This window comes from Saccoglossus kowalevskii, chromosome 22, assembly GCF_978046115.1.
Source record: "Saccoglossus kowalevskii chromosome 22, keSacKowa6.1, whole genome shotgun sequence".
NCBI classification, from domain to species: Eukaryota; Metazoa; Hemichordata; class Enteropneusta; family Harrimaniidae; genus Saccoglossus; species Saccoglossus kowalevskii.
In genome coordinates, this window is record NC_140662.1 from 15061371 (window position 1) to 15081648 (window position 20278).

The 20278-nt window shown below is 33.7% G+C and overlaps 1 protein-coding gene across 1 annotated transcript in view; it reads left to right on the top strand.

Moving 5' to 3' along the window:
• The window catches only part of LOC102805016 (uncharacterized), a 67274-nt gene extending 48242 nt beyond the window's left edge, over positions 1–19032 (top strand). Inside the window, exons 6-16 of the mRNA XM_078011363.2 lie at positions 617–747; positions 5439–8357; positions 9453–9587; positions 10432–10494; positions 13295–13369; positions 14310–14514; positions 15245–15354; positions 15599–15760; positions 17297–17612; positions 18332–18470; positions 18855–19032. Of these exons, the coding sequence (XP_077867489.2) occupies positions 617–747; positions 5439–8357; positions 9453–9587; positions 10432–10494; positions 13295–13369; positions 14310–14514; positions 15245–15354; positions 15599–15760; positions 17297–17612; positions 18332–18470; positions 18855–19032 (4433 nt within the window). The remainder of the gene's footprint in view (positions 1–616; positions 748–5438; positions 8358–9452; positions 9588–10431; positions 10495–13294; positions 13370–14309; positions 14515–15244; positions 15355–15598; positions 15761–17296; positions 17613–18331; positions 18471–18854) is intronic.
• Positions 19033–20278: the final 1246 nt, after the last annotated feature.

Sequence of the window (20278 nt, forward strand, 5' to 3'; positions counted from 1 at the left end):
GCATTCTGACCAACAGCCTGGCTGCAGCTAATTTCAAAACCACGTACTGACCAATAGCCTGGCTGCAGCTAATTTCAGAATTCACATTCTGATCAATAGCCTGGCTGCAGCTAATTTGAAGGTCGCATTCTGACCAACAGCCTGGCTGCAGCTAATTTCAAAACCACGTACTGACCAATAGCCTGGCTGCAGCTAATTTGAAGGCCGCATTCTGACCAATAGCCTGGCTGCAGCTAATTTCAAAACCACGTACTGACCAATAGCCTGGCTGCAGCAAATTTGAAGGCCGCATTCTGACCAATAGCCTGGCTGCAGCTAATTTCAAAACCACGTACTGACCAATTGCCTGGCTGCAGCTAATTTGTAGGCCGCATTCTGACCAATAGCCTGGCTGCCAATTTCAGAATTCACATTCTGACCAATAGGTGCCAGCAACTCATCTCAAAACTCAAACAAGCTACATAATCCTGTTGCCAGCTTGAATAAATATTCAGTCAAAAAATTAGCTTTTAATATTTAAATTTATGTGAAAATTTACAGCGTTAAAAACATAAATGGATTGTGATATCAACATGTATGGCTGCTTCTGTATTTTGATATTTTCTTTTGATATCAGCTGATGATGTACTAATAGCGATTGAGAAGACCTCTATTGGTGTGCAAGTACCTAAAGACGCAGTCCGTGAAGTTGAGGGCTTAGTTCTGGATGCGACTGATATATATGGAAGAAGCCACTCAAGGAGAAGGGTAAGTGAAAGTTAATTTCTAGAAAAGTATTCATAAGACACGATACAGCAGTTGTGTTTAAAAATAAAAATTCAAAAATCTTCCAGTAGACCTGACTAACCCATATTTTGGTACTGTCAAATACTTTATTTTAGCTGGAATTAATTTTCCCTGAAAGGACTATTTGAGTGTTTTGTATATGGAATTTATTTTCACTGATTTCTGAGTTGAATGTAAAATATAGGAAAAAAGCGAAAATAAGGAAAATTAATTCCAAGCAAAAATAAAGTATTTTACAGTAGTTGAATTAATTGTTTGCAGGATCATTAAAATATTACCTATTTTGACCATAGACACACTTCGGATATTTATATTAAAGCGGGGAAGTGGTCACCTGCGTATGCGTCAGATGGCCATAGCGTGTCACTGTTTACAAACACGTGTCCACCCATGAGCGTTTGCGTTTTTAGCGTGTGTTGTTATCGTCGCTTGGGACTCAATTCCAGTGTGTGCGCAGGGGACGACCCTCCCGCTTTAAGCGCATGTGCTACTAATAGAGCAAATAGTTGCATACATTCCACCAATGCTGTTATTTTTTCCTTTTCATTTCTGATTACATTTTCCCTTCAGTTCCTTTATTTAGACTACTTAGCATCTCGAATATACACATGCTCTGTATGCGTCACACATGCATTTGCACTTCAACCGAACACATAACGCAAGTCACAATCCCGATCCACCTTCTCATATGTAAATATCTACCATGATTTTACAATAATCCTTGGGAGCAGGGCTACGTCACAAGACGCTCCAAGATGCGCACCACTGTACCATGTATAAGAGCCAGTGAAAATAGTTAAATTCTTGAAAACAGCACAAACTCAACTTTAAAGTAATCCTAAACACCAAAATTTATATGTGTTGTACACGCAGGAGATATCTTGTTACACTGTTCAGGAGAGTCTCAACAATCATCCTAAAGTACCATTTTCTGAGAGTTTTCGGCCTTTGTTTTAACCGCGATGGTTGCCAGGCAGTGAAAATGCCCAGATCTCCGCCCCCCCGAGGATAGTAACACTGCCTTCCTAAATTCAGATTTTCACTGTCACTAACCACTGGAATGAACTCCCAAATTATATTAGAAATATGAATCTGAGACATAAATTTAAAAGCAAACATAAAACACACTTGTTCACAAAGTGATCTATTTTGTCAGTATCTTTAGCAACATTTCATCTTGAATTTTTTCGTCATTTTGCCTCATGAAAATGTATGTAGTCTATATATTCTTTTTTTTTATGCTTGACTTTGTTTTTGTTTATTTGTTTATTTTTTATTTACTCTACTCATATTTTATAATAAGATACTCTCAGTTATTAAATAAAATTATTTATTTATGTATTGCCACATTATCAGCTGTTAATTTTTGTTTGTTGGTCTGTTTGTTTCTTTGTTATGTATTGTTTATTTATTGTTTGAGAAAATTATTCCACACAATATTATTTTCATTACAATTATGGTTATTATTATTTTGTTTGCTATAATTATTTTTTATTTTAACAATAATTACTACACAACTATTGTATTAATATTATTTGAAATGTAGTTTAATTAACTCTTGATCTGGTGAATAAATAAATATCTAATATTTAAAAATAATTACCAAATTGACTATCGACACATTTTGATGGAAAAGGATCTTTATTATAGAATCTAACTTTATAATGATGTCATTTTTCACATCTGGGATATAATGACACAGTCGTCATTAGTTTATGTTGTAATACCAATTCATCATTAATAATTAATTTTATATGAGCTGTATATGTAGCGTAGAATGCTTATCGAACACAACACAGTGCTTCTACGATAAGAGTACACCTTATTGTGTAATTATAGATAAAAACTCTATTTATACCTTATACCCAGTATTTTTTCAGCCTGTTAACAGAAATATCAAATTGTTTTTTTTTTGCCCTGATTTAAATATACTACAAGCAGGTGATTACCCACACTACTGCTTATTACACAACGATTATTAATTGGAATGCTATTTTCGCATAATTAGAACAAAGGAATTAAAAAAATTATGAAATCAATTAATTTGCATATATTTCATTTTTGTCTGTTTAATTGGAAAGAGTTAAATTTATAATGTATTGAAAGGGGAAATTTTAACAAAATTCATTAATCTATAAATCTTTTCTGTATACTAGTAGGTTGAGGTTGATTTATAGGTAATGTGATACTCTTCTTTTGTTGTGACATACACTGTACCACAGTTATTTGCATAATTTACTTTTACATTGTATTCCTAGCTTCAGTTAAGTGGGGTTCCATTAATAAAATAAATCTTCACTGGTAATAAATAACTGCCAGTTTTCTAAAATCTTGTTTTTTCTCTCTCAATAACGTCTATTAACTATTTATTATTTTATAGTATTGAAAATAATATGAAAAAAGACTTTAAAAAAAAAAGGAATTGCATGTATTCTGCAAAGTGTACATGTTATCAAACTGCAGTTATTTTAAAAATTTATAAATCTGTCAATTTGACTAAATAATTTTTTTTGTTTAGTGTGTTATTCATAAAATTTCTTTTTTTTCTATTTTGACCTTTTTTTAACCTTTTTTTGTTGAATTTATCTGAGAAATAATTTATTTTTACAAATTATTATCTTTAAATTAAAAATAATTTATCTTGCATATCAAACTACACTTTCTAGAATCATTACATTAAGTATTCATCAACCCGGTGGATTTAAATTGCACCAGCCAGTAAGATGATGTCATCAATGGATGACTCATGGTGATTCAAATCCTGTGTCTAGCGCATAAATTAATTTCCATTCAGAACTACACACTCCGAGTCAGTCACTTCTCGTCTGCTGTTATGCAGCTATTGTGGATAAATTCACTGCTTGCAACGAGCTGAGCATGGCACATGTATATTTCCAGCTGAGTTTCTCTCATGGAGGCTACGTTCCCATTCTTCGATGTTAGTAGTTTCTCTATTCCTTCACTTTATATTTTAATTCGCAATTGCAGTATTTTGTTTATTTTTTTTTTTGTTCTTTTGATACTTGGTAGCTTATTCTCAAAAGATAAATTACGCATGTATGTTTTTTAATCCTTTAAATGGATTTTTTGCATTATTTTCTTCACTGTCTTTACATAAATTTTCAAGTCATGCTAATTGTTCATAAATTGTGCCCAGTTCAGCAGCTAGTACATTGGGGTGGGGAAGTGGGAATTGGTTTTGTTCGAACCCTGAAAGCAGAATATACATGTTCAAGCCATTCTTAATTGTGATTTTTTTTTTTGTCATTATTATTTTCACTTGTGGACGAACAAATTATTTATACAAAAAGATATATCAAGTAAAATTTAACACTCGATATTCCCCTTTAAGGTCAAATAATCTGACTAGTGAATCAATTTTGTCAGATAAGTGAATTTTAGGATGATGTGTCATTAGTAGGAAAGTCTTGTGATCACAGAATTTATTTAGGAATCTTATTTTTAAAGTGATTTCAATTCAAAATGGCTGTCGGTATGAGATCTAACAATGTGGTGGAAATCCCAAAATGTTTGTTACCATGGAAACGTTCTTGAACAACCTCTATTTCTTTTTATTTGCATATTTTCATTAGCTTGATTTACCCAATATCTCCAATATTCCAATTTTACGTTATTATCGTTTTTTCATATTTTCCTATAATACCAAGCTAAATACACCCTAAGGACATGTTGTGTGACACTCACCTAGGCAGTCCTAATTTATTTGTCAGATTCTATCACTACATAATATATGCTGCTATTTAAAAATTATACTGTGGATGGCTGTAATTTATTTTCACAGATTAGTCATGAGTTGCAGGCAATCCTTGAGAAAATACTAATTTTATTATTTTTCTGTCTTCAGAGGAAAAAAATCAAGTGAAAATAACGCATCTTACAGTATTAAATTAACTTTTGAGTGGCATTACTAGTATTTTTCGTCACTAAAATTTTTGCGCCAACATATTGCATATTTTTTAAATTTTGAACCAAATGTTCATTATTAGCCATTAGATTATGAGGGGAAAAAAATCTGGCTTTGACAAAGCTATTTTTAATAGTTATTTAGGACTACGATTACCAAATATTATCTTCTATATATCATATGGCTTTGACAAACGTTTATTTTGACATTCAGTGTGTTTCAATAATATTAATTTTATGAGAAAAATGTCAAAATTATAGTTTTTTTCGTCTGAATTTGATGATTTTATAATTATAACATTTTGCAAAAGTTGATTTGACTCTTAATAGTAATCTGGTGAAATAGTTATAAACACATTCCTCTGACTCGCGACTTTCATGAAATCAAATCGATGTGGAATTGTAATTTATCATGACCTTCATTTCCTAGCAGGTACATTTGTTTATATTGAATGTAGAATTTTACTCAAGAGTAAAAATAATTATGTTATTCTTTTATTTTAACGTATGTGATGTAGGAAAACATGTATTCAAATGGATACAAACCTGTAAAGTGTCAAATAGAGGATTAAGCAAACATTTTATTCAAATTTTTCTGTAGTGAAGGATATGGCATTTTACACGACTTTTGAAAAATTGGAACTTCAAATCATAAAATCGAACTTCAATTTATTTGGATTCAACGATTTTTTTTTTGAGTTTAAGTACCTCTGAATCTTTTCTTATAGGGAAAGCATCATCGTCGTAGACCCTACCGAGGGGAAGTCGCAGGCATTGTGGGTAGCATCCCAAGCCCTATAGAAGAGCTAATCACACCACCGATAGAAGCCTTACCGAAAATAGATGATGCCGAAAACACAGCTGCCACGCAAACTAGTGAAGATAAATCAACAGTTCAAGAGAGTCCTAAGAAGGTGAGGTTCAGAGACGCACCAGTTTATGTCGAGCCAAGTTCACCAGAAGATGAGGCACATTTGTCACCTATTAAGGAAGACATTATCATGAACAGCACTTCTCCATCGACACTGAAAGCTACAGGATATACAGATGGAGATGATAGATTCCAACATGGTTTGAAAACCGGGAAAGAGTCTTGGCCGAAAACAACCGAGAGCGGTGAAGCGTGCATTCTTGATGATCATCCAGAAGCTTATGATCTCTCACCAGAAAGTCAAGAGTTTTTGATGGAAATGAACTTTAAAAACAAGACTAGAGGGTTAACAGAAGCGGACGGAAGTAGAAAATCTTCTCAACCAGAGGGAATGGATTTATGTCAAGCTGCTGCCTCCAAACTTGAAAATTCAAGATTAGATTCAATGTCATCTTCATATAGGTTAAAAGGTCAAAAGTCAGATTCAGTTGATACACATTGCAATTCAGATAGTAACCATAGCAACATTTCGACTCCTGCAACCCCTCCACCGAGCAAAGCCTCTGATTCTGAAGAAACACACTCTAATGGTATCTTCGATAATGAACTTGAGCTTGATCTAGAGCCAGACCTGGAGCATCTTTCAACAAGTATAAGCTCCGAAACTGTCAAAAGTGAAGGTTACTACACACCTGATATGAGATCACCTGAGTCTATGAGCAGAGAGGGTACAATGGAGTATGGTCTCAGCACCTACCAATCAAACCGTGAGTTCGAGAACCACTCATCTAGTGCTTCAGAGCACTCCACAGAAGACTCAAATATCGAGTACCTGACACCATTATCTGAGACCGAACCATTTGGGATATGCGAAATTGATGGCACACAAGACAATTTTTTAATGAGAGAACTTAATAAGAAGCTTGACTACTCTGAAACGTGCAAAGAAGACAAAGAAGAAGATGCAATTAAAAAAGTTGTACAAGAAGTTATAGAATCTTTAGTCAGTTATGTTGTTGCAGTGACAGACAATGTTTCCATGGAAACTGTTTCTGAGTCAAATGATGCTGGTCTGAATAAGATGTATGTTGGTTGTGGCAAAGAGTCTGTTGCATATTGCACTGCTGGATTAGAATCGCTTCCTTCCTTTGGAGATTCGGCCATGTCGACTAATTTGAATGCTGAGCGTGATTTGGCTGAGGGTGGAAAAGAAATTCATATGGACCTGCCTGATGTTGTACGACATGAAATACCAAAAGAGTATATGCCTGAGGATATTGTGAGGCACCATCAGTTTCAGACGGAACAATGCGCGATTGTTGCTTATAATGATTATGTGCCTCAAGTTCAAGAGAAGTCGTTTGTCGGAAGCGGCCTTCCTGGTTCGCTCCCGCAAGTGCAAGGAATATCCCATGTTGATAGTGATACAGATAGTGATGTCAGTGATCATCATGAAATCTCATTGGAATCTACCCTTGACAATGTGCCTGTTATGCATTTGGATGTCCATGCTGGTCATTTAATTCATGGTGAGAGCAGCGATGGGGAGGATTTAACGACAGAAGATATGAGACCACCCTCATATGAAAGTGCTATCACGGGTCAGCATCTGAAAGATATTGATGAGCATCCCGAAATGGAATATAGTGAGAGATCAGGTGCTAGCGTTCCGGTGATTGAAATCTCGGAGCCACGTAGGTCTCCAGTAGATCCAGCTACCCTTTTTGAGCTACCAGATCTCAGCTTTCCACCAGATGACATCGATTCTTGCCATGCCAAATGTGACAATGAAAGTGACGGCAGCTCAATCAGTAGATCTCCAACTTTAGAAATGTTGGAACTTGAGAGCCGACTGACACCAGCAGATAATACCAAACCATGTGACATATCTTCAGAGTTAGTAAAACAGCTCAGTGATGGTGCTGCAGCATCAACCTCAAAATCAGAGAGGATAGAAAAAGAGCTACTTACAAATGGTCATGCAATTTCTGATGAGGCACTTCTATTTTCACCATCCGATGGTCCAATTGGAAGCCAGAATGCTTATGATGGTGTGAGTAATATGGCTGACTCATTTTCATTACTGCATTTTGATGCAGAATCAACAGCAACCGATTCGCATGAGGAAACTTCTCGATTATCTCAGTCTGAGAAGTGCATGTCACCTAGAATGAAAACTGCCAATGACGATATCAACTCTGCCAGCAGTCCTGTACTTTGTATTTTTCCAACTTTCTCTGAAGTTTGTAAGCGCAGCGCCGATGATGATACTGTTAGTATTCCTGGTGTTGATACTTATAAACAAACTGACAATGCAGTAGATGATGTGGGACGGGATAGTCATGTAGAAGAACATGTCATATTTTCTGGACTTGATCCTTTGCTTGCTCATCAAGAAGATTTTACTGAACATGTTAGTGACTCGGACTCTGTCAGATCCATTGCTTCATCGTCTGATGGTGAAGACCTATTTGATGACGATATATCTCACGAATTGAAAGACCATTTTTCAACTTCTGAAGATGATGATGATGACCTTGATGATGATGTCGATATCGAGCTTCAAAGTGTTGCCAGCGTATATGAAGAAGCCTTGAGTCGAGCAGCTGCAATGAGGGAACGTGAACGGACGCATCGTCCAACACCACCTCCATCGCCTAAACATTCACCGAAGAAAAAGGAATGCTTAGAGATTGCCAACTTGACGATGAAGGTATCTCTAAAGCAAGGAGAGGTACTTGAGTCAGCCGAACATGTCCTTGATTCCGCAAACCATGTAAGTGGCAGCATGTATGTCTAGCGTAATTATTGCACAATTGATCCATGCCTGTGAATATTTTAAGAATTTTAAAATGAGCGTATGAAAACAGTGTGATATGTTATGAAGATCTCGCATAAATTGAAGAACCCTCACGAATTGCAAGAAAAATTGAAATGTACATTTCTTGAAATCTTTATGCAAATTAGTGATTCCGAAAAAAAATGGTTAGTGTTCATCTCAAACCGTTTTGCTAGCGTTCTTTCATATTATGTGTATTTTCTGTTTTCAAATTTGGTGATGGTCTCATTCATTTTACACAATCGCACATTTCCGAGCATATTCTGCATTTTGTGAAATGCGAATTGACATTCACATGAAGATCTCGAAAGGTCTCTTGATCACATATCACCATAAATAGATCAAAGTTGCACACTCTAATTTTATTAAGTCTGTAAGCGTTGAGTAATGTTGAGTCACAGCTCATTATCTACAAGTATTACCATTTAAATTTTTCCCAATCTGATGACTGTTTGTCTGTTTTTTTATACTATCAGACTCTCATATGTGTGTTATGCTTAATTGAATCTATTCTCTTCTATTGTTCATCCATTCGTCAACTTTTCATATAAGTATGAAAATTGTAAATTATTAACTAATATATCTCTCTGAGTTGCATAGAATTTGCTGTAATTTATTTAGCTGTATTGTTTTAGTTCAGTTTAAACATAATATATTTTTTTTTTTCCATTCATTTCAAATTTCCATCTTCCATTATGTATTTGCTCTATTAGAAGCACATGCAAGATTATGACCAGTTAAAAAGTTTACATAATTAAATAAAACAAAATTGTACCTGATTGGCTATTCAAACTTAACAGTCAGACCAATCAGAGAGCAGCCTATTTTTTTGACAGGTTTTCTTGACCAATCAAATTCTGTCTTGTATATGAGCTTTGACTTAACTGCGAGTTTGATGTGAAAGGAAAGTTGTACTGAAACAAAATGTTCTATCTTGTGGCTCCCTTGCGTCAACACCTGGAAATGGTCTTTTCATGGAGCAAGAATGGTGATTATATCTTGTAATGTTTGAATTTGTATTGAAATGCACAGATGAGACAACTTCACAGTCAGGTGGAAGAACTAGAAGCATACATTACAAATCTTGAAAAAGAAGTGATTGGTCAGGACTCACTAGGTGACGGTTGCGCTAGCGATGCCGAAACTTCCCAGATGAAATACCGAGAGGTATGTATTAATAGCAATATGACGTCATTGAGAATTATTATGAAATACTATTTTAGCTGGAAAATTATTTTGAATGGAGTTTATTAGTCCTCGTTCAGACGCAGTCTGATTCAAGATGGCCGTATGGCGGCCATTTTTGTACTGAAAAATCATCTCTCGGCTGTTTACAGATGGATTTTGTTCAAACTTCTTTTCATTGTTTTTTGATGAGTTTAATGTTAAATATACAAAAAAGAATACCCAATGGACTACATTTTAACTGAACCATCCCTCAAAGTAAAAAGTTAAATCCAAGTACTTCACAGTAGATAATGTGATTAATCATTCATTAAGGCATTCAATTTTGACAACTGATAAGTAATAAACACTAGAATGCCTAGGCTATAGTTGTAGAATTGTTGTGCTGTTCAAGTAAGTTTGCAAGGACTTGTAGTTCAGATAGTACACTCTGCATCGGTTATTGCAGTCTCGTACTGACTGAGTGCAGACTTTGCAGTATTCTTGCTATAACATTATTATACATCTTTACCAGTAATGGACACAATTAAGTTGGAGTTAACATCTCAAAATGTCAGGGACAAACAGTTTACAAGATATGTTTCTGTGTAATCACTGATGAACTGATGTGATTATATTACTGCTGTGTGTTATATTGAATGAAAAATAAGACAATAACAAAATAATATTTGTAAAAAATATTAGTAATGTATTGAAATGTATCAACAGCAATTTCAACTCATTCACCTGTGTGAGTTCTTACTGACTAATTTCAGACTGGTCTCAAAGAATATCAAAAACCCTCAGTATCAATTCATTGAATCCTTGCTATGTGATTTATTCTCAGACTAGTGATGAAAGCGAAGTTGAATCCGACCAACAAATAAAAGAAGGTGCTAAGAAATCCCAGGTATACAATGATGTCCTTTGTTTTTATGGCTGTTTTATACTCAGTGAGGGTAGCCTCTTCTCCAGTGTTCCCTCTAAGACTTATTTTCGCTCAATTTTTAGCTCCGCTGTCGACTTTGTCGAGCGGAGCTTATCATATGAGTGATTGTCCGTCGTCGTTCGTGTCAATGTTTTACATTTTCGACTTCTTCTTGAAAACTACAAGTCTGAATGCTTTGATACTTGGTGTATATGTACCTTGGGTAGACCTCTCTCAGATTTGTTCATTTCATGATCATATCTTCAATTCTCTAATTTTGGTGAATATTTTTGTCATTTTTGGTAAAAAGTGATATTTTCAACTTCTTGTTAGAAACCGCAAGTCCAATTGCTTTGATATTACATATATAGGTACTACATGTGGACCACTCTCAAATTTGTTCATTTCATAATGATATCTTTAATTTTCTAATTTTGGTGAATATTTTTGTCATTTTTGGTAAAAAGTGATATTTTCGACTTCTTGTTAAAAACGACAAGTCCAATTACTTTGATATTACATATATAGGTACTACATGTGGACCTCTCTCAGATTTGTTCATTTTGTAATGATATCTTTAATTCTCTAAATTTGGTGAATATTTTTGTCATTTTTGGTAAAAAGTGATACTTTCGACTTCTTGTTAAAAACCACAAGTCCAATTGCTTTGATATTACATATATAGGTACTACATGTGGACCTCTCTCAGATTTGTTCATTTTGTAATGATATCTTTAATTTTCTAAATTTGGTGAATATTTTTGTCATTTTTGGTAAAAAGTGATACTTTCGACTTCTTGTTAAAAACCACAAGTCCAATTGCCTTGATATTACATATATGGGTACTACATGTGGACCACTCTCAAATTTGTTCATTTCATAATGATATCTTTAATTTTCTAATTTTGGTGAATATTTTTGTCATTTTTGGTAAAAAGTGATATTTTCAACTTCTTGTTAAAAACCACAAGTCCAATTGCTTTGATATTACATATATAGATACTACATATGCACCACTCTCAAATTTGTTCATTTCATGATGATATCTTCAATTCTCTAATTTTGATGAATATTTTGTCATTTTTGGTAAAAAGTGATATTTTCTTCTTGTTAAAAACCACAATCATTTATGATCAAAAATGATATTTTTGAATTCTTGTTGAAAACAGCAAGTCCCATTGCATTGATACTATGCATATTGTTCATTTTCTAATGATATCTTCTGTTCTTTAATCGAAATGTGCATTGCTAACAGCGGAGCTATCTCAGCCGAGAGGCTGCTTGTCTTAGATTCAGTTGTAGTTTCTCAGTGAAATTTTGTCTTTTGAGAAACTTTCCATGCATTTTGTATGCAGAAAAAACATTTCAAGGGGAAAATGGGCAAATTTTCACAGTATTTTCAAAATTAAAAACAAATTAAAGGGAATAGTGCTATTCCCCAAATTTTTTTTATCTTCTTTTATACTGTTTTCCAAAATCGTTTTTCACCAACTGTGATTGCCTCATTTACCATCACTTCCTGGTATATATATATTCCACTTGTGTCACTGCTCTTTCATCACTGCGTATGCATCCGACTGGCGGCCATTTTGTTTTAATGAATGGGCTTCTAGACCCATATCTCTGACTTGTTTTGACTGATTATGTTCAAATTTATTATACATCATGTCACAGATATACTAATATATTGGTTTGACGATCCTTTTCAAAGTGGCTATTTTTGTGCGAAAAAAATTCTCAAATATCAAGCATTTCTTGCATTTATGGATGGATTTTGTTCAAACTTATAACACACATTAGACATTACAGGTTCCTGATGCACGTCATTTTATTTTTCAGATTTGATTAAAAATGGCTGACTGGCGGCCATTTTGTATTAATGATTGGGCTTCTAGAGCCATATCTCTTAAATGCTTTGACTGATTATATTCAAATTTTATATATTCGTTATACATCATGTTATATATAAATAAACATGTATTCAAAATGGCTGATTTTGAATGCTGTTCCAGAGCAATATCTCTCAATATGGACAAGTACTTGTTTGACGATCAGATACAAATGTCAATCATTTTAATGTTAAAAAAATCATATTCCTGACATGGTTATATTCCAGCTATATTACTATGAACAAAACTATTTATCTTAAATTTGATAACTAACGGGGACTGTGCCATGCATGCCTTGTTTTCACTGGATTATCCCTTCAGTGAAAATAGCGAAAATAAAGTAATTTACAGTTACTGTATTTGCTCACATTGGGAGGGTTGTTTGTACAATCCCAATGACTATTCGACTAATAACTCGGCAAGTTACAAAATGTATATCACATTAGGTTTGGTAGTCTATCTTTTTATTGAATGGAGGCAATACAAACTTTGTGTGTCCTTTTGCTCGTATCCCTACTTTAAGAGTATACTTGATTACCCAGGCTTCTGTTTTTTTTTGTCAGCCCTCATAAGTGTTTAAGCAAAACAGCCACATTTCATAAAATATTATAGACAGCAGAGCGTTTATTTCATTCAATAATTCATGTTGTTTGTTATTCACAAGGGAAAATGGTTGTATTCTCAAGCATTAATTGTTGGAATTGAAAGTCTTGGAATTGCTAAAGTCAAAACAAATAATGATGGCAATGTTCGTAGAAATATATTGCAATGTTGCAATGAAAACTGTTTTCTGATCAGTTTATATTTGGGCCTGCTATAAGGAAATTTTTTATTTGTCAGAAATGTCCTTTCTTATTCTCGTCATTGATTACTTTTTTCTATTTGTTTTTCAGGAGCAGTTAGTGGAAGATGTTCAGGCATTAGAAGAGGAACTTCTAGAAGCCACTGTCGACAGTGCTGAAAGTGAAGTATGCCAATTCTTTACTTTTTATTCCCCTTTATGGTTAATTATAAGCACATTTTTTATTCTTGTGTAAAAAAAAACCAGGTATGTCACATGCACATTAACTATCGCTGTGCGGTTAAACACAACATGGTACGATGACTGTAGCTAAAGTGTTGTTGCACTCTCATTTCAATTATAACATTCATTACTGGATGAACACAATTAAATGATGAAACAGGAATTTTAAATGAAGCTTGATGATACACAGATTTTAATATTAAAGGGCGGCTGTCGTCACGCCGCGTCCTGTTCGATATGGGACTCATAGCGACGTATACAACGCTTGTAAAATACATTGTTTATTTACATGAAATCTGAACACACGCTGCGCGACTACGACCGCCCTTCAACTTCATTTTACATATTGTTATATCAAGGCCATTCAGTAGCTTACTACAAATTTAGCATTTTGTAACAAGTGTACACCTGTTAATAAATTTAGTAATTAAATATATTTTATATCTTATTGAATTGATGTTTTTCTCATTTGTTCTTTAGTCATGTTTTAATTTTTGTTTTGAGAAACACAACTTTGCTTTGTTAAATACCTAATTAAAGCTTGGTAACGTCTCAGTTCGTACACGTTGATCTGAGCAACAGTCAAAGTCGCCATCTTTGTTTATATGAGACCCATATGTCTCGTGCGACGACTAACCACTCTTTAACAGAAAATCATACATGTTTAATAACAATACCAGCAGTGAACAACAATGTATTTCATCTTTGCGTGTGTACAACAGGTTCTTAGAAATCGGTTATTACACATGACATATACGCAACATGTGCCACACAACAAACTGGAAACATTTGCATTTAGAACCTGGATACAAACCTGAATATCATGAATTGAAGAAAATCATGACAAAGTATATTAATATAAAAAAAAAAATTTTTTTTTCCAGAAAAGTGCCGCAACTGCTGTCAGAATGATTACGGATACTGTTCTTAAAGTTATCACTTCCACTGAAAAATTCATCACAGAAGAACAACAAAATGATGAAAGTGGAGCAAATAGCGAGGATGAAGAAGACAGAGATGAAGAACCAGAGCCATTAGCAGAATTATACATCACAGAAAGTTCCAATGATTCCAGTCCAATAAAACCAGGTAGATAAATATACTGTAAAAGCATTTAATTCTCACTATTTTTAACATACTGTAAAACGCTTTAATTTTGTAAAGTTGTGTTTCAGTGAAAATTTGTCTGGATGCTACAACATGGACTTTTGCAAAAAAAAAATTCTTCACAAATGCTATAAGATCCCGAGATTGTGATTCAGGAGTGAAAATTAAACAGTTTACAGTTTAGTCACTGTGATTCACAGACTTCCAGTGAAACAGTATTTTACATATTCAAATGGTTTTTATGTAGTAGATTTCACTCATCAGTGAAAATGGTATTGAAATACTTTGTGAAGATTTCAATGGTGTTCCCAACTATTTGAGCAACATAATTTACCAGCCAAAATTTTGGTTTTAATTTTTTTCCATGCATGTGCAATATATTTGTGATAACTTCAATGGTTATTGCACAAATAAACAAATACAATAGAGAGACCAAGGTTTAAACTACTGTTATGAATAGAATAAATATTCCATTGAGTCAAAGTCAGTGTACATCTTATCTAGATCTACTTTGGGGTTGTGGGAAATACATGGAGCAACAACTAAGTATCTTAAAATCTGTAATAGAAGCCGCATCCCCTCTACTGTACCATTTTAATAGAAACTGCGGCTTCTAATACAGATTTTACAGACTTCTCTTTAAATTGGTTGACATTAGTAGTTTTCCATATCGTTACTCTTTATTCATACTTCATTGTTAATTAATTATTAGCAGATAATTCTTGGATGTTAACGAGATTGCAAGTAGATGAACCTGATATACTATTTGATGAAAGCCAGAGTGCTAAAGTACATGAAGAGGTCGCCACTATTGAAGAACGAGTAAGTTTCACATTTCTATAATATCACTCATCTACCATACTGTAAAATAATTATTTTTCAATTATTAATTTTCACTGAAAGAACATTTTGAGTGTTTGTATGGAATTTATTTGTACTGATTTTTGATGAGCCCAATGTAAAATAAAGTGAAACAAATATATACGCTGGGTTTGATTTTTTTGCTGAATCAGCAAAAATTTATGTTTAATTAGCTGTGACATATTTTAATTTATTCACATTACAGGTGTACATGTCTGCTGGAAGGGTGTTCTCATTGGAGGAGAAAATTCAAATCTTGGAAGGCCAGGTGGATCAGATTGATCAAAACTCCCCTGAACATCAAATAACTGATTTGGAAGACAAAGTAGCATTAGCTATTGCACAAGTAGCACAGAGTGAACAGCAGGTAAGTTAGGGAGTCCAGACTCCCCTGAACATCAAATAACTGATTTGGAAGACAAAGTAGCGTTAGCTATTGCACAAGTAGCACAGAGTGAACAGCTTTGTTAGTATTTTATTTTTATGGACACTGTAGTTTGAAATATGCACAAAAATGTGCTTTTTTGGTCAAAAGTGATTTAAAACCATGCTTCTAAACCATGCTTCTGTCAAAATTGGTTTATGGGTACATCTGTTTACTATGAAGAAAGTGTCGTCTTTAAAACTGTCTACCAGTTGTCAATTTTGTAGGGCAGCAGCTCAAATTTCACTACTTCAATTTTATGCATAAATTAACATCCAGGCTAGTTGTCTGTACGATTATTGTAACACTGTTCAACCAAAAACAATGCCCCGGCAGTGTTTTGAAGATAAACACATTGTCAATCATTTGTGAAAATTTCAAAACAAAAAGTCAAAGCGTCTAGGAGCTATTTTTTTTTAAAGTTCTGGAATGTGCACTAAAAAGAAGCTGAGATAATTGCTAATTTGCATAACAATTCACTCAGTAAGAAGTTTGCTAATGCTCATAATTAAAATGGCTGTTACAGTTTCAAATTTCGTCTTGTTAAAAGTTAAATATAGTGCATAATATGGAGATCCCGTCATTTCTTTTTTTCACCATGTTTTTTTATTATTATTTATGTACAACCTTGCTAAATCTTGCATTCAAAAGAGATAATGTTTGCACCTGTTATCTATATTTTAAAATCGTTTTTTGAGTATGTTCCACTATTCACAATTCTACAAAATTTCTATAGCCAAGACTTTTTGGATAATAAAAAGCAAAAAAAAAAAATTTGTGCCCACGAACCTGCATCTCTACCTTAAGATGACAAATTATTATTGACAATATTGCCTACGATGCTGAATAAAGATAGAATGTGATAGGTCATCTGTTATCCCAATTAATGTTGTCAAATGAGAGGCTAAAGCCACTGGTTAACTAAGTAATTTTTTTCCTATGAAAGGTAAAATTTCAATGTAGTCACTTTCATCCAAGATCTGCAAATGATCTTTTTGTCTTAGTGAATACTGACTGTAATTGCTCTATCAGAAGCACATCTTCAATACAAATGTAAATTTTTGTGTTCTTCCTCATTAAAATATTACTTATTTTGATCATAGTATTTTTTTACTAATAGAGCAAATACAATGTTTTTTTTAATGTTCTCCCATTGTCCTTAAGGGCGCTGGTCTTCACATAGATACATGTAATACAGTTTGTTTGATATGATTTTGTTTATAATTTCATTTTTCATGTCAGTTTTTCACTTTATATGTTATGTTTTTATATGTGCATCTGTAATTGTTTGTTGTTTTTGTTTTGTATTTCTTTCTTTCAAAATGTGCTTTCCTATCCAGTTTGTATCAAAACGAGTAAGTTTTTGTTATTATTGTTGATTTAATTTATAAATATTGTTTATTTTGTCTGTTGTTGTTTGTATGTTTCCCAAAAAATTCATGCAATTGTCAAAAATTAATGCAATGTTTTATAAAACAGGTGCTGAGCATAGAAGATAGAATAATTGCTCTAAACCATGCCAGCCAAGGTGCCATTGGAAGGAAGTACAACACTCAGTACTCGCTCGACTCGAGCATTCCAACTGCAAGAGGTGCCGCCTGCAGTAGGTCATCTATGCTACTGAAAGGTCAAAGTTCAAATCATGGTGCTACTCATGGTTTACTGCAGAAGCCAACCTCCTTGGATTTACCAATGAGGGAGAGATCCGTTTTCCATAGAGGAAGGGGGTCGAGGCCTAGACAAAGGGGGAATGTTGCAGCAAGGTGGAACCCAGCAGCACCCTTACAATATTCAGGTGAATATTTATCTTGTAAATTAATTGTAATTTATGAGGCTTATGTATTTAAGGCCTGAAAAGGTATTTTATTTTTCAGACGTTTTGGCTGGGCATCTTAAAAAACCCTGAAATTACATGATGGATGTAAATGCAATGTATTTAAAAAATCATAGGCCCATCGTCATGAGAAATAGAAATATACTAGGTATTATCACCGGATGAAATGAAACTTACCCTTACTTGGGTTATATGGTATTTATGTCTATACCTTAGGAATGAACACAGATTTGTAGCTAATTTGGCGGCCATTTTGAATTGATAAAAATATCTACGATTGAGATTTATAATTTTACAATTAGTTGGAGGCACAAATACCTTTAGTTTTTTACTCTTCCTTTTCTGTAAACAGTCACAGGGAAATTCCTGTTTTAGTGTTTTAGCCAAGTCCACGTTTAACAAGACTACCATCAATTAATAGAATACTGTTAAAGACTGTTAAAGTATAAGGCAAAGTGGATGAAATGTGACATTAGGGAATCCACTACTTTTGTACTATCAAACTGATTCTTATCGATGATAAGATCTAAACGCAGGAGTTGAATTTCTTACCCGCTGTGACGTTTATGTAACTACGCATATGACTTTATTAATGCCAGACTCTGCTCTGCTGAAAGTGTAGAGCTATTTTTACTCTCATGTCGCTAGTCATTATATAATCTTTGTATTTTTTTCTTCAGATTGTTTTGGTGGAGCTAGTGGTGGAAGGGTGACCTCTCAAAATGAGCCTGAGGAGGTCAAGTCAGGTAGAACGTCAGTCAAGCAAAGAGCCGCATTGTTTGAAACACAGTCTTCTACAGAATCTGTTAAAAGTGAAAGGTGAGTGTGTATGGCTTATATAGAATAGAATAGAATAGAATAGAATAGAATAGAATAGAATAGAATAGGAGTAAATAGAATAGAAGTTAACAGATTAGAATAGGATAGAATTTAATAGAATTTAATAGAATTGAATAGAATAGAATAGAATAGAATAGAGTAGAATAATATATAATAGAATAGAATTGCATTGAATAGAATGATGGTGTTTGTTGTATTGTCGACTTATAGATGTCTTTCTCAACCAATGTTCAAACAGATTAACATAGTTTTCAATTTCAGTGTAGTTTTTAATGTCCTGTAGACATATTAGAACAGGGAAAGCCTACAATAGTTTCACTATGTTTATCTGACCTGCAGTCAAATGTATCCCTCTGTTTCTAGAACGGTGAGTGGAAGCAGTTCATCAACTTGTCGCCAAATGGAGGAGAGAGACAGCAATGGTAGCAAGAGTGATCAGTTCCAAGAAAGACCACACAAGGGTAAACACATACCTGATATTTGTCTGACAAAATACCTAGGTTCTCGACCACTTCATTTAGTGGAGGTATGCCGGTTGTAGCTGTGCTCAGAGATTCATCTGGATGCTACTAAACACATACGGGTAAAATATGTGTCTTCAGTGTTATTTCCTCCTGCTGACGTCTGCCTGATCTGCTTTTCGTTGTTTAGTGTGATGGTTTCTTAGGCTTGCAAAACATAGATCCTAGATGATTAATGTAGTTGATAATTTATTAACCATGTAATGTTTTTATTAATTGATTTGATAGTAAACATTTAATTTTATTAACAACCCATTCAAATGCACATGGTTTATTAAATTTACTTTATTAACCCGTCAGGTTCTGTTCGTAGAGGACAATACACTGATATTCTTGCAAAAATAGGCATGTTCATTACATCGCATGTAATGTATATATTAATCAAATTGATAATTAACATTTAATTCAATTAACAACCCAATTTGGATGAGGCACATGATTTATTGAATTTACTTTATTAACCTGTCAGGTTCTGTATTCAGGGGAACAATACACTTAGTCTGATATTCATACAGAAATATGCATGTTCATCACATTGCATGTATCAACTATTGCTGTTGACTTCCTGAGTTGAAGGGCTTTACCTTGAAGTGCTTACAAACCCAGTAATATTCTCAATAAAAATAATAATTTACTAAATATATTTATATGGTTCATGTTTAAATGATGACTAAATTATTAAAAGTTTTCCTTTTTTTTAATTGAAGTGCTTGCGATGTAACCAGAAGAAGATCTCATGAGGTAATTATTTATTTTTTTTAAATTAGTGTAAAATACTTTATTTTTGCTTGTAATTAATTTTCACTATTTTCGCTGAAGGAATGATTCAGTGGAAATAGAATCCAGGGATTATACTTTATTTCCTATATTTTACATTCAACTTGTTAAAAATCAGTGGATATAAATTCCATACAAAACACCCAAAAAGTGTTTGCAGCGAAAATTAATTCCAGCTAAAATAAATACTTTACAGTGAAACTTTATAATAGAGTTAGTAAAATCAAAGACTATCAAAGACTTCTCTATAGTCTTTGGTAAAATACTACTCACTCATAGACATACTGCAGATCTTGGCCTTCAAGAGGGCGCTAATCACCATTCTGGTGCCATAATTGAGTAATGACCAAGAGTTCCAATTTCAATTATGGTTTTGTGATGTCATATTTCCATTCTGATATGAATTTATCTTTTTGGACCTTTGATAAATTTGGAATGGAGATAACTTTAGACTACAAAAGTATTTGTATTGGTTATAATTTTGAAAAG